At 39.7% G+C, this 16,146-nt stretch overlaps 1 protein-coding gene across 6 annotated transcripts in view; it reads left to right on the forward strand.

The window, feature by feature from the left end:
- The window catches only part of PRUNE2 (prune homolog 2 with BCH domain), a 291,989-nt gene that overhangs the window by 78,320 nt on the left and 197,523 nt on the right, over positions 1-16,146 (forward strand). For all 6 annotated transcript variants that reach the window (XM_027964476.3, XM_042243325.2, XM_060409321.1 and 3 more), the window contains exon 6: positions 1,001-1,095. In XM_027964476.3, coding sequence (XP_027820277.2) covers positions 1,001-1,095 — 95 coding nt within the window. The remainder of the gene's footprint in view (positions 1-1,000; positions 1,096-16,146) is intronic.

A 16,146-nucleotide genomic window follows, 5' to 3' on the forward strand; every position in this document is an offset into this window, starting at 1 on the left:
GATAATTTTATGGGTCATATTTATAAAGTGCATTGTGAGTAAAATCACAATTGAAAACATGGATGCTTTCCTAAATGCATCCTGAATGCAAATTTTGGCCTTCCTAGGTGTTATTTGGTTATTTGCATGGTTATGTTGGTTTTTCTTGGAGAAGGAAATGGCAACCCACTCTAGTACTCTTGCCTGGAAAATTCCATGGATGGAGGAGTCTGGTAGGCTACAGTCCACGGGGTCGCAGAGAGTTGGACATGACTGAGCGACATCACTTTCTTTCTTTCTACAGTTCCTTTGGGGGAAGGACATGGCAACCCACTCCAGTGTTCTTGCCTGGAGAATCCCATGGACAGAGGGGCCTGGTGGGCTGCCGTCTATGGGGTTGCAGAGAGTGGGACACGACTGAGCAACTAACACACACACACACACACACGTTGGTTTTTCTTACCTACGCTGCTTCTCTTCTCTGCTTCTGTCTGCTGTGGGTTTCTAGTCTGACCTCTGAGTATTTAATCTTCTGGGCTCCCCTGAAATTACTGGTTTCAGGTGGATTTGGTCCATAGAAGAGTTAGAAATATATGGGGCATAGGAGTCAAAGGAAGGGGAAGAGACTGTTGTATTTCTTCCTTGCTCCCTTCCTGTTTTGGTGTTTAGTTTCTGGCAACCCCTCTTCTCCTATCCCAGATATCTGTTTCCTTCACCTGAACTTCTGCTAGTATCTGGATGCCTCCCTGATTAATTTTCTCAGTCCCACCCACATCTCTGTAAGCGTCCTACCATTAGAGAATCTTCTTTGGCATCCTGAGGGGTGAATTCTGTTTCCTGCTGGGATCCTCACTGATGCAAATATTATCACTATGTGATTCTTTGCCTTCATGTGTGTTTATTATGGTTAAAAGAGATATGAGAGGGGAAATACTGAAATTAAGAGGGTGATGTCTTCAAATAATCCCTTAAGATTACCAAAAATCTCCCTCAAATATAATGTTTTTTCTCTCACCCGCAGGTTTAGGTATTGAACAGACAATGCTGAAGAATCTGAAGGAACTTTCAGATGGAGAAATAAAAGTGGCCATTAGCACTGTGAACATGACCCTGGAGGTAAGGGTGGGAAAGCTTTTTTGGCAATGATGGATTTTACACAACTGCACTTAGAGCAACTGGAACAGTTCTCTCTATTGCATAGTTAGTGTTTGTCTTTTGCTGCAAATGCTTCTTTACGATATATTTGACTAGAAATGTGCCTTATTACTTTGGATGAAAATACTGTGCTAAACCAATGAAAGATGCCAAACAAACCTGGATTCCCAAGATGAGTGCCATTTCATTCATCTCAGAATGAAACAAAACAAACATCTCAGAAAAACAAAACAGACTCACATTTGTATACATGTATGTGTATTTATATGTATGTAACCTATTTGGCAACAGTGATTATCTGTGTGTTTGGAGAAGGAAATTTAGATTCACTTCCTTTATCTGTACAGATATCTGCATTATCTGTAGATCTTTTCTAAGAAACCAAGTTGTTCTTTGGATTCTTTAAGCTCTTTGGATCCATGTCATTTTGATAATCAGTGATGAGAACTCTAGAATTAAGAAGATCCTCCTTCCAATCTGTTAAATGAATGATCCAGAGTGAATATAGCTCTTGGTTTTGTGTATTTCCTTGGTAAATTGTCTTTTGTCTACTTTGGGGCTTTTCAGTGACTTGCATGTTAATCCTAACTAGCCTAACTAACGGAATTATATTTTACAGAGGCACATTTGTGTGGTGTAGAAGTCTGAGTTTTTTTGTTTTTTGTTTTTTCTGTTACATTGCCTTGATCAAGTGATCCATCTTTAATTGAGGCACTGAACTCTCAAGTCAAGTTTATGGGGATAAAAATTGCTGAATAGGACTTGGTGTTTTAGGTTTTAGAATTGTATATTGCTATTTTTCAAATTTGTTTCATGGTAATGATTACATATCACTGTGTATATTTCTAGGGCATGTGTAGGGGTTCCATGCCTCAGAAAACCCAAGAGCATACCAGACCCTTTTTTTGTGAGTTCTTTGTAAAATTGTTTCTATTGTTTTGATAATGTAGTTTGACTTGTAGATCCCTATGAGTACCAGGAGGTAGAGTGTTGTCACTAAAGACACTCACATGTAATGGTGATATAGTGCCTCATAGTATATAGTACACATTCTCTTTGCATGTAGAAACTCAACTGTTTCTATGGACTTTTGCATTGATAAATGCTCCATGTAATTAGACGAAGATGTGATTCAGTGCAGGAAATATATGCAATTTGGGATGTAGTAACCAGATAATCACCCTCAATTAGAAATCTGCTTTGTGTCTAGAAATGCAAGGAAGACATGGATCTTGCAAGGGTCAGTAGCTCTGAGAATCATTTCTCCCAGTTCAAGCCTTAGGGTTTTCTTTCTCTTTCCCTCTTCCTGTTTCCCTTCATTTAATGGCAGCTTATTAGGTTTTAAATGCCTTGTTTGGAATTCCTTTCTAAATTAACATAGAGCATCTTGTAATTGCTTAGGGAACTGTCTGTAGTTGGCAAATTATTTTCAGGCTATTATTATTATTATAGACTTGCTGTAGCTTTAAGGTACCTTCATTTATAATATAGGTGTATACAAATAGCTTTGTCAGATATGTTAAACTGTAAATGTCAAGGTGAATAAGTGATAAAAAGATCATCTTAATCTTGAGAGTAATTTACACAGAGGTCCATTAATTAGTCAGGCCGATAACTACATCTCTGGAAGAGCTATATGATCTTCTTGGAAGAGGGAGAAGAATATTTATACATATAAGAAGGGTATGTAGATTAAACTGTAATCAACTGAACGAGAGCTTTTCACTTTTGTGTGGATATTAAGGATGACTCAGCAATGGAGAAGGAACTCCTTAGTAACATCGTGTATCTTCTTTGAAAGGGAACATGTACACTGTTTATTTACGTTTTTAGTTGGAAAAATCCCCAAGCTAAGGGCAGAGCTTGGTTTTCTCCATAGAGCTGTGATACAGTGGTGTTTTCAAGATCTCTGTCTGTATTTTATTATATTTCAACATTCCTTTCCCATCCGCATTTAAAAAATCTTGATAGAATTCCACCATCTTATTTTGTGTATTTTGGAACAACTGTCTAATTGCCCTTTAAATCTAGATATAGTCTCAAAGAAATGTCCTTAGTTGGTATGGCTTTCTAAATCTCATTTGTCCTCCAAAGCATGGTTGAGACCTAGCTACTTCCTGATGACTCCTAGAAATTCTCCATTTCCTATTACCACTTGCAAAATTGACCAACTTAGGACTTAAATATATACTGTATCTTCCATTAATTTTGAACTTGTTTTAAATATTTAGTCATAGTTAGACAATATTTTAAGTTAACTGGGGATAAAGATGGCATCGTTGAGTTCTGTCTCTCTTTAATTTCCTGGCACAATGCTGGAGACATAGTAGGTACTTGGTAAACACAAATCCGTGTTGGTGTCTGCCCTTTGTTCCTTTGATATCTGATTTTTATTTCCTTTTAAATTTAAGTAAGTCAGCTAGGAAAGCAAAGCCATCTATCTCTGCATTGAAAACAACTTACTTTGTTTCCTTCCAGTCAGTTTCAACTATAGCTGAAGGCTGAGATCAGATAGGTAAAATATAGCCCATATATTTGTCAGTAGAACTGCTTCTCCACCTGTTCAAAAATGGAATTGGTTACTTGTCCCTGGAAAGAATCACCTAGAAGCTCTGGGTGATACCAGGGTAATAAAAAAGAGGATTCCTTACCTTTTCAATGGCCCTTTGCAACGCTGCAGCTCCATAGTTGTATGTGTCATGACCTTTATCTGCCTGGTGACCCAGTTAATTTTTTTGGATGGAAATATTGAGAAAATGAGAAAAATTTGTCTCCTTGCGACACACATAGCATGTTCGTTGGAGGGAAGCATTGGTTTGAGCTTTAGAAACTACTGCCTTTAACAGATGGGTTAATTCTACCATACAGAGAGAAAGCTGCTAAACCTTTTGTTTCTCATTTGTATTGTAGTACATCTCACAAATGATAATTGTTCTAATTAAGGTTATATAGGTTACTGAAGGGGCTTCCCTGGTAGCTTAGCTGGTAAAGAATCTGCCTGCAGTGCAGGAGACCCCAGTTTGGTTCCTGGGTCAGGAAGATCCACTAGGGAAGGGATAGGCTACCCACTTCAGTGTTATTGGGCTTTCCTGGTGGCTCAGATGGTAAAGAATCTGCCTGCAATGCGGGAGGCCTGGATTCAACCCCTGGGTTGGGAAGATCCCCTGGAGGAGGGCATGGCAACCCACTCCAGTATTCTTGCCTGGTGAATCCCCATGGATGGAGGAGCCTGGTGAGCGACAATCCATGGGGTCACAAAGCGTCAGATGCAACTGAGTGACTAAGCACAGCACAGCAAATGTTACAGAAAAATCTACCCTTCAAAGTAAATAATTACAATAATATTCTTTCAGTGCTTTGTTCAATATATGAGGTCAGAATGTGTATGACTTTGAAAAGCAGTAGATAAAATGGTCTCATCAGAAGCAGGGCCAGAGTGCTGGTTCTTGCAGAGTATTGGAAGCTAGGACTGTGGAAAAGATACTGCCGTCCCATTTCACATGGTTTCCAGTTCATTATGAATCTGAATACAACACACATCCTGTGGGGTGTATACTCCACACATGGGAATCTATTTCATTCATTATGGTTGTGCCTGATCTTTTGTGACCTTTTCATTGTTTGTCAACTAGATTATCAGAAAAGAGACATGGATGGTTTTGATTTTATTCCAATCCTTCATTTTAATGGAGGAACCAGTAGAGAGAAATGAAGGTTATCAAAAACAAAAATCTATGTTGAACGCTTTAAATAATAAACCTTAGAGGAAAAAAGGAGAGAATTTATGGATATTAAAGCATGTGCTTAACTGGGAGAAACCTGGCCTTTATGCTTTTGTCAGCAGAATGGAGTGATTATAAATCTTGGACCTACTTTACTCCTGGTAAAGCAGTATATATAGATGTTAAGGAAAGGGGACAAAATTTTCCAGTCCAGTCCAGTGCCACTGAAGCAAATGAGATTGCTCATGGCAATACCACGTGAATAGTTCCCTTGCCAACACCAAGTATTATTACATCTCCATTAAGCATCTCCCAAAAGGCTGTGAGTCATTACCATCTTTCTTCAGGAAGAACAATAACCAGGCACTGACTTGATCACTTTTGCTATGACTAATCACATTATGAATTATCCCATAAATATGCTATATCAGTCTGCTGCCATAACAAAGCACCACAAACTGTGTGACTTAAACAATATAACTTTATTATGTCATGGTCTGGAGGCTGGAAGTCCGAGGTCTGCTATTGGCAGAGCAGGTTCCTTCTGAAAGCTGGGAGAGAATCTGACCCATGCTGTCGCCCAGCTTCTGGAGGTTCGCTGGCAGGCTTTGGTGTCCTTCGGCATGTAGAGGCATCACCTTGGTCTCTGCCTTTGTTGTCGCATTATCTTCCCTCTATGTATGTCTCCAAATTTTACCTTTTTTAGGCATATTGGATTAGGGCCCAAGTATAATGACCTTATCTTAACTACTATATCAACAATAATTTTATTTCCAAATAAGGTCATGTTCTGAAGTGCTGAAGGTCAGGACTTCGACATATAATAAGACTGTGAATGAACCTACTGTCTGTTAAGCACGTTTCATGTATCACTCACAGGTGTTTTTATCTTAAATCAGTTTCCTTTAAATGAGAAACAGTGGGAATTTTCAACTCTTGAAGTTTTGTCTCCTTTATTTGGAACTGGAGTCCGAGGGAATAGCTCCAACTTGTTTTCTCTCTGGGGCCCCCTCATGACCAGACACTATGCTATTTGAAACCTGGAATAGAACACATGGGATGCATTCTGGTAAAGTGACTCAGACCTCTGACTCACTCTGCCCTGCACAGAGATTACCAGATGAGCTGCACCTTGGAACACTGCAGAGGGAAAAATAGCAACCTTTTCCCTTAGCATTCAGAACACAAACTAGAAATTATTCCCGATTCCCAATAAACTCCTTCCTAGTAAAAGTTGAACATCTACTCAGCCTGCAGTGAAGTATCTTTGCACCATTGTAACTGGTGATTTCAGACTGAAAGAACCAGTCTGAAACCTGGTTTACCAATTTTAAGCATCAAATATGATTTTTCATTGTTTTAGCTTGGAGTTTTTTTAGAGTTTGTAATGAAAGTACCTCGAGTATTTACCTGCCTTATTCTGTCATAAAATGCATAGTGATATTTGAGGAAGTAGATATCACTTTTGATTAACATGTTCTTTAAAATGCCAGACACTTATGCTAGAGGTGATTTTTCAAACCTGTTCAGCAAATCAGTGGAACTATGTTTAACCACTGCCTCTGTTTCCTTTTGGGTCCAGGGTTTCCAACTCTTACTTGTTGAGAAGGAGTTGACATTTGATGATGCGTACTCATGATATATCAGGCAGTGAACTTGCAAGCATTGTCTTACTTAATCCTCACAGCAGCCCCGTGTGGAAGAGGGGGTATGATTGCCTCTATATTGGTTAAGGTAACTCTAACAGCAGCAACAGATGAATCCCAATCTTAAAGACTCAATACATAACTTATTCATTTTTGGTTATGCAGCAAAATTCAGTTTAGTGTTTCCGGTTGGGTGGCCAGGGGTGATTCAGAGACCATCTTTTAACACGTGGCTCCCAAGGTTGCCTGAGACATCTCCATCCTATCTCTCAAGATGGAGAACTTGTAGGGCCAAAATTGGAAGGTTTTATGGATCTTGTAAGAACACAGCATCTGTCACTTCTCACGTTACATTGGCCCAGTCACATGGTTACATCTGACTGCAAGGAGGCTGAGAAATGCAGTCTAGTTACTTGCCAAGAAGGAGAACCAGTTTGATGAACAATTAGCCAGTCTCTGCCACAGTCTCCATCTTGGAAGTGAGGGTGTTGGAATCTGGGAAGGTTAAATCATTTGTCTAGTGCAGAGCTGAGACCAAAATCTGGGTCTGTTCTGTCCAAGCACTGTTCATTACGTGGGGTATGATGCCCACTCAGGGGCTCACTGGTAAGTCACCAGGTGTCAGTCATTGTCCGAACTCCAGGTGTCAGACAGCCTAGATAGACATCCTCAAGCAATCCTTGGCTGGAACTCTTGTTCTCCATACTCTTTGTACCAAGCCTCTTCCTCTTTATGTTCATATCTTTGCTTCTTTTAAAAATCATTTTAATTATTGACCTGTAAATACCATGTGAAGTGACGTGAAAGTCGCTTAGTCATTTCTGACTCTTTGTGACCCCATGGACCATATAGTCCATGCAATTCTCCAGGCCAGAATACTGGAGTGGGTAGCCTTTCCCTTCTCCAGGTGACCTTCCCAACCCAGGGATCAAACCCAGGTCTCCTGAATTGCAGGTGGATTTTTTTTTTTTTACCAACTGAGCTATCAGGGAATCCATGTAACTTCTAAGAATTCATAGTAAATATAATTATCAGCTCCTCAGATAGAAGAGATTTGGAAAAATAAGTCAAATAGATAAAAATAATAATAATAAATAGTACTATGAGGTCAGGGATAGGACATGATGTAGGAAGGAAGGAATTCTGATGTTTTTTCTCTGCCTGCCTCTAGAATTCAAGGACATGGGTATTCTGGTTTACCTGCTTGTGATATAACTTTTTCAAATCTGTGTTCAGAATAGAGAGCAGCCCAATCAGTGGAAATTTTTAGTGGTAGAGATTAAAAAGAAAATGAAACAGTGTTACTTTTGAGCACTATTTTAACTCCTAATAAGGAAATTCTGAGCAGTTAAGGTGTTAGGAGTTCTCAGTTCAAACCTGACTGAAGAGTCCCAAGGATTTTAAAGCAAATGACAAGCACAGTTAGGTGGCTTTCATTTTGTGAATTTAACAATCAATGTGTGCGTGTCAGCTGAAGTGTAAATTACAATATGAAACTAATTCAGAGCTAATAATTCATAGCTTCTTGAGGACAATGGCATAATGAAAAAGTGATACCTGAAATTAGAGTGTAGACTTGTGTTCCTGCTCTGAGCTATGAGCAGTTCTTGGTAACCAGACATAACTGAAATGAGGGATTTGAAATTCCCTATTTAAAAAATGGTTTATCATATCAGTGGCAACAGCACTTTGTCTGAAAAAAATGTCCTCAGCACCAGAAGCATTTAATATTTAGAATCCTTACAATTTGTAGGTAGGTAGCTCCTTTTGCAGATGACCAAAAATATTTCAAGATAACTGGTGAAGTCTACAAACTAGTCTCTCTAGAGTACATTATAACGAAATTCCCATTTTATATCTACAGTAAACTGAGGTTAAAGGCAACTTGATGTTTTCATTGTTTTTACCTGTTGGCCACTTTCAGATGGATTCTCAAGACTTGACCTAGCTAACCATATGTCTCTATATTTATTTCCTTCAGTGGTACAAAATAACTCAATACTTAACGTTTAGAGATCATAAATTTCCTCATTATGTGCTGTACTATCTTTGCTATGGGAGGGCATCCAGGACCTTTCTCCTTCTCCTCTGAAATGCTATAGAAATGTATCCACATGGAGGGGGTGGAAAAGAAGGAACATAGAACACATATAGCCTGGGGACTTCTCTGGTGGTTCAGTGCTTAAGAATCTGCCTTCAAATGTGGGGGATTCGGGTTCGATCCCTGGTCAGGTAACTATGATCTCACATGCCATGAGGCAGCTAAGCCTGTTCCTATATGCCGCAACAAAGAGCCAGAGCAGCCAAAAATAATTTTTAAAAAAGAAAGAAAGAAAACAGAGCCTGCTCCAGGCATAAACTCTCCTCAGGACCTAGGAATTCCCACTGACTTCCTGGGCAACTGTGCAGTGGAAATGAGATAGTGAGATCAGACGCTCTGAGGACACTGCCCCATCAAGAGGCTGTGTGGAATTTAAGGGATGCTAAGAAAACCACTAGACCATTCAGGTATGACCTAAATCAAATCCCTTATGATTATACAGTGGAAGTGAGAAATAGATTTAAGGGTCTAGATCTGATATATAGAGTGCCTGATGACTATGGAATGAGGGTCGTGACATTGTACAGGAGACAGAGATCAACACCATCCCCATGGAAAAGAAATGCAAAAAAGCAAAATGGCTGTCTGGGGAGAACTTACAAATAGCTGTGAAAAGAAGAGAAGCAAAAAGCAAAGGAGAAAAGGAAAGATATAAGCATCTGAATGCAGAGTTCCAGAGAATAGCAAGAAGAGATAAGAAAGCCTTCTTCAGTGATCAATGCAAAGAAATAGAGGAAAACAACAGAATGGGAAAAACTAGGGATCTCATCAAGAAAATTAGAGATACCAAGGGAACATGTCATGCAAAGATGGGCTCAATAAAGGACAGAAATGATCTGGACCTAACAGAAGCAGAAGATATTAAGAAGAGGTGGCAAGAACACAGAAGAACTATACAAAAAAGATCTTCATGACCCGGATAATCACGATGGTGTGACATCCTGGAATGTGAAGTCAAGTGGGCCTTAGAAAGCATCACTACGAACAAAGCTAGTGGAGGTGATGGAATTCCAGTTGAGCTATTTCAAATCCTGAAAGATGATGCTGTGAAAGTGCTGCACTCAATGCCAGCAAATTTGGAAAACTCAGCAGTAGCCACAGGACTGGAAAAGTTTGGTTTTCATTCCAATCCCTAAGAAAGGCAATGCCAAAGAATGCTCAAACTACCACACAATTCCGCTCATCTCACACGCTAGTAAAGTAATGCTCAAAATTCTCCAAGCCAGGCTTCAACAATACGTGAACAGTGAACTTCCTGATATTCAAGCTGGTTTTAGAAAAGGCAGAGGAACCAGGGATCAAATTGCCAACATCCGCTGGATCATTGAAAAAGCAAGAGAGTTCCAGAAAAATATCTACTTCTGCTATATTGACTATGCCAAAGCCTTTGACTGTGTGGATCACAATAAACTGTGGAAAATTCTGAGAAAGATGGGAGTACCAGACCACCTGACCTGCCTCTTGAGAAACCTGTATACAGGTCAGGAAGCAACAGTTAGAACTGGACATGGAACAACAGACTGGTTCCAAATAGGAAAAGAAGTACGTCAAGGCTGTATATTGTGACCCTGCTTATTTAACTTATATGCAGAGTACATCATGAGAAATGCTGGACTGGAGGAAACACAAGCTGGATCAAGATTGCCGGGAGAAATATCAATAACCTCAGATATGCAGATGACACCACCTTTATGACAGAAAGTGAAGAGGAACTAAAAGCCTCTTGATGAAAGTGAAAGAGGAGAGTGAAAAAGTTGGCTTAAAGCTCAACATTCAGAAAACAAAGATTGTGGCATCCGGTCTCATCACTTCATGGGAAATAGATGGGGAAACAGTGGAGACAGTGTCAGACTTTATCTTTTTGGGCTCCAAAATCACTGCAGATGGTGATTGCAGCCATGAAATTAAAAGACGCTTACTCCTTGGAAGAAAAGCTATGATCAACCTAGATAGCATATTCAAAAGCAGAGACATTACTTTGCCGACTAAGGTCCATCTAGTCAAGGCCATGGTTTTTTCAGTAGTTATGTATGGATGAGAGATTTGGACTGTGAAGAAGGCTGAGCACTGAAGAATTGATGCTTTTGAACTGTGGTGTTGGAGAAGGCTCTTGAGAGTCCCTGGGACTGCAAGGAGATCCAACCAGTCCATTCTGAAGGAGATCAGCCCTGGGATTTCTTTGGAAGGAATGATGCTCAAGCTGAAGCTCCAGTACTTTGGCCACCTCATGCGAAGAGTTGACTCATTGGAAAAAACTCTGATGCTGGGAGGGATTGGGGGCAGGAGGAGAAGGGGACAACAGAGGATGAGATGGCTGAATGGCATCACTGACTCGATGGATATGAGTCTGAGTGAACTCCGGGAGTTGATGATGTTCAGGGAGGCCTGGTGTGCTGCAGTTCTTGGGGTCGCAAAGAGTTGGACACAACTGAGCGACTGAACTGAACTGAACTGAACCTCAAACATGACTATTGGACATGGGTGCAGAGGCAAAGAGAGAGAAGGCCATGGGAAGAACTACATGCCACTCCAGGAAGCCCAGGTAAGTTGATTGCTGGTGAATGAACAGGGTAGAGTCAGTGTCCCAGTTGATGGTATTTTACTTGCTGCATCTCTGGTGGACACTTTGATTCAAATTTGTATTAAAATATGAATTATTCATAGCCATTCTTTCTTTTTATTACATCCCCACTCCCAACATATCCATACATCTACTTTGCACCAAGGACATGGAAGAAAAGAGGGTTGAATGCTCCAGCTTAGCATTCCTGAGGTGTTGAGTCCACCTGGCTCCCCACTCACTGGCTTCTTCTTAAAATAAAATGGCGTTCCAATTATTTACTGCTCTTTAACAAGCTATCACCAGAGCCTAGAGACTTAAAATGTTATTATCTCTCATAGTTCTTTGGGTTTGGGGGGTTCAGATGGGTAGTGTTTACTCAGAGTTTCTCATAGTTGTTAGATGGTAATTACCTGTGAGGTTGTTTAGGACTCTCCAGGTGCGGGCTTCTCATAGACTGACACTAAGATTGCAAGAGAGAGCCACAAGAGTGAGCTTTCTAAGATGCAGATGGAAGCTTCTATTCTTGTTACATAATTTGAAATATCTCAGAATAACACTTCCATCATTTTTTATTGGTCATGCAGCTTCCTAAGATCAGCTCAGATAGATGATAAAATAGAATTAGCAGTGGTGGCTGGCAAATGTTTAACACTGGGCTCTCTGGGGGGGGAAAATACATATATATGTGTGTGTGTGTGTGTGTGTGTATCCACACATATTACTGGTATGCAGGATATATGGCACACAATTTACAAATGATAAACTGTTTATTGTAAATTCTATAGTATTAGTTGATTCTTACAGTATGAGTTAATTAATTTTAATGCAACTCTTGTATTACCAATTGATAAACCAGTATAGTTCCAACAAGAATGTGGTTGATGTTTTTGGCTTTTTAACAAAAAAGTGAAACAATGAAGACTTTTTTTCTGAACTGTGCCTGTAACAACATGAATGACCTCTTTGCCAACTTAAAGAATAGTTTTCAAATACTGGAATAATGTGTCCTCAGAATTTTTTTTTTATGCTATTCACAATGTGATGGCTAGAAACACAATCCATTTTTAAGTGTGTAATTATTAATAACTTTTCCTACATTACTTTCTTAAGTTAAGACAGGCCCAGTTTTTCTGAAAAGAGCTAGATAGTAAATAGTTTAAATTTTGCCAAAAAGAAAAATTGAGGATTTTATGTGGGAACTTATATAATAACAATTGAAAAAGCATTTAGCTCATTGGCATACAGAAACAAGCAGTGGGCTGAGTTTGGCCTGTGGGCTATAATTTGCCAACATCTGCTGTAGAAAATCAATAAAACAATTAAGCTAGGTTTGATTTGTCGTGTTTGCCAATTTTCATAACATAAATATTCTTACCATGGGCAATTTCAAGGCACCAATATAATGTCGTCAAAACACGGTTAGAGGGGACTTCCTTGGTGGTCCAGTGGCTAAAACTCTGACCTCCCAGTGCTGGGGGCCTGAGTTCAAACCCTGGTCAGGGAACTAGATCCTGCATGCTGAAACTAAAAGAGGCCATGTGCTGCAACCAAGACCCAGCACAGCCAAATAAATAAATGAATATTTTGTAAAAAATACTCGGTTAGCTAAAAGAGTAGATCTGAGGTAGTATCACAAAAAAGAAATGAAGAATAGATCATCATCGTGTCATACACTTCCCAATCTGGTTTTATTTTTTTACAAATAAAATGGTAATGCAGTTAAAGTGTATAACAGATGCAATAGATGTAAATAATCTCAAGAACATAGATAATGTGGTAGAATAATTAGGAAGTGATGAGTTTTGAGAATTTATGACTTATTTTTAGTATGATTTATATAATGTGTAATATTTAATTTTTATAATGGCTGTGTTTAATTTATAAATAGTGGGTTTGCAAATTTCCTGAAAATTTTACAGTCATCTGTTACCAACCTGTACAAGTCAGTGCAAGCACACCACTGGGAATTAGACCCCAATTCTTTTTTGTATATTTTTTTCATTTATTTAATTGAAGTATAGTTGATTTAAAATATTGTGTTAATTTCTACTGTACAACAAAGTGATTCAGTTTTATATACTTATAAATTCTTTTTCATATAATTTTTCATTATGGTTTATCATATGATTTATCATTATGGGACTTCACTGATGCCTCAGATGGTAAAGAATCTGCCTGCAATGCAGGAGACCTGGGTTTGATCCCTGGGTTGGAAAGATGCCTTAAAGAAGGGAATGGCAATCCACTCCAGTACTCTTGCCTGGAGAGTTCCATGGACAGAGGAGCCCACGAAGCTACAGTCCATGGGGTCTCAAAGAGCTGGACATGACTGAATGACTAAAGCAATACATTGAATATAGCTCCCTGTGCTGTACAGTAGGAACTTGTTGTTTATCCATATACCAGTTTGCATCTGCTAATTCCAGACTCCCAATCCATCCCTCCCCTTTGCCCCTTCCTCCTTGGTGACCACAAGTCTGGTCTCTATGTCTGTGAGTCTGTTTTACGTTCATAGGTAAGTTCATCTGTGTCATATTTTAGATTCCACGTATAAATGATAGCATATGGTATTTGTCTTTCTCTGTCTGACCTACCTCCCTTAGCACGATCATCTCCAGGTGCATCCATGCTGCTGCAAATGACATCATGCCATTATTTTTTATGGTTTAACATTTCGTTGTATATATGTACCACATCTTCTTTATTCCTTCATCTGTTGGTGGACATTTAGCTTGCTTCCACGGCCCAGCTGTTGTAAATAGCGCTGCAGTGAACATTGGATACATGTAACTTTGGGAATTAGTTTTCTCTGAATATATGCTGAGGAACTGAATTCCAGGATTATATGACAACTCTGTTTTTAGTTTTCTGAGGAAGCTCTATACTGTTTTCCACAGTAGGTGCACCAGCTCACATTCTAACCAACACTGTAAGAGGGTTCCCTTTTCTCCACAGCCTTTCCAGCGTTTATTAGTAGACAGAATGGTGGCCATTCTGACTGGTGTAGCTACTACCTCTTTGTAGTTTTGATTTACATTTCTGTAATAATTAGTCCAACCAGTCCATCCTAAAGGAGACCAGTCCTGGGTGTTCTTTGGAAGGACTGCTGCTGAGGCTGAAACTCAAAACTTTGGCCACCTCATGCGAAGAGTTGACTCATTGGAAAAGACCCTAATGCTGGGAGGGATTAGGGGCAGGAGGAGAAGGGGACGACAGAGGATGAGATGGCTGGATGGCATCACTGACTCGATGGACGTGAGTTTGGGTGAACTCCGGGAGTTGGTGATGGACAGGGAGGCCTGGTGTGCTGCGATTCATATGGTCACAAAGAGTCGGACACGACTGAGCGACTGAACTGAACTGAACTGAATAATTAGTGATGTTGAGCATATTTTCATGTTTTTTGGCCATCTATATGTCTTCTTTGGAGACATGTTATTTAGATCGTCTGCCCATTGGGGGCTTTCCAGGTGGCTCTAGTGGTAAAGAACCCACCTGTCAATGCAGGAGACATAAGAGACATGGGTTCAATCCCTGGTTTGGGAACATCCCCTGGAGGAGGGCATGGCAGCCCACTCCAGTGTTCTTGCCTGGAGAATCCCATGGACAGAAGAGCCTGGCGGGTTACAGTCCATAGGGTCACAAAGAGTCACACATGACTGAAATGACCTAGCATGCATGCCCATTTTTGATCAAGTTGTTAATTTTTTAAAATATTGAGCTACATGAGCTGTTTGTATATTTTGGAGATTAAGCCCTTGTAGGTTATTTCATTTACAAATATTTTTTCCCATTCTGAGAGCTGTCTTTTTGTTTTTTTTTTTTTTTTTTTTTCTTTGTTTCCTTTGCCTTTTTGGCTTTTATTGATATTGCTTTGGGAGACTGACCTAAGAAAACATTGGTACAGTTTATGTCAGAGAATATTTTGCCTATGTTCTCTTCTAAGAGTTTTTTAAAAATTATTTATTTGTTTGTTTATTTTTTGGTTGCATGAGGTCTTCGTTGCTGTGTGTGGGCTTTCTAGTTGCAGCAAGCGGGGGCTGCTCTTTGCTGCAGGCTTCTCACTGAGATGGCTTCTCTTGTAGGGAACATGGGTTCTAGGCACTCAGGCTTCAGTAGTTGTGTCTCATGCACTCTAGAATGCAGGCTCAGTAGTTGTGGAGCATGAGCTTAGTTGGTCTTTGGAATGTAGACTCTTCCCAGACCAGGGATTGAACCTATGTTCTCTGCATAGAGAATCTGCTGGCAGATTCATATCCACTGTACTAACAGGGAAGTCCTTCTTAGAGTTTTGTGGTGTCAAATCCTATATTTAAGTCTTTAAGCCAGGTAGGTTTCTTTTGTGTATAATGTGAGGGTTTGTTCTAATTTCATTGATATACTTGCCACTATCCAACTTTCCCAATACCACCTGCTGAAGAGACTGTCTTTTCTCCATGGTATATTCTTGCTTCCTTTGTCAAAGATTAATTAACTTAGGTGTGTGAGTTTATTTCTGGATTCTCTGTTCTATTCTGTTGATCCATATGTGTTTTTGTGCCAATGCCATGCTGTTTTGATTACTGTAGCTCTGTAGTATTGTCTGACATCTGGGAGGCTTATGCCTCCTGCTTTGTCCTTTCTCCTCAGGTTTGTTTTAGCAATTTGGGTCTTCTGTGTTTCCATCTAAATTTTAGGATTATTTGTTCTTGTTCTGTGAAAAATGTCATGTGTAATTTGCTAGGGATCACTTTGGGTAGTATAACCATTTTAACAATGTTAACTATGCTGAATTGAAGAGCACTGGACCCCAGTTCTTGATGTGAGGTGGAGCGTATGCCCTTAGGGAGGGAAGGAACTGAAGGTGGCCAACTTTGGAGACCATTTACCAAAGAAAGGGATTGCTCCTGGTACCCAAGACTGTGTCATCAGGTTCTAGGCTTTCTTCTGTGAATCAAGAAAAAGTAGGGTCTCTAGATGGGTAAGATGGGGAGGAAGGTG

Source organism: Ovis aries, chromosome 2 (assembly GCF_016772045.2).
Source record: "Ovis aries strain OAR_USU_Benz2616 breed Rambouillet chromosome 2, ARS-UI_Ramb_v3.0, whole genome shotgun sequence".
Lineage (NCBI taxonomy): Eukaryota > Metazoa > Chordata > Mammalia > Artiodactyla > Bovidae > Ovis > Ovis aries.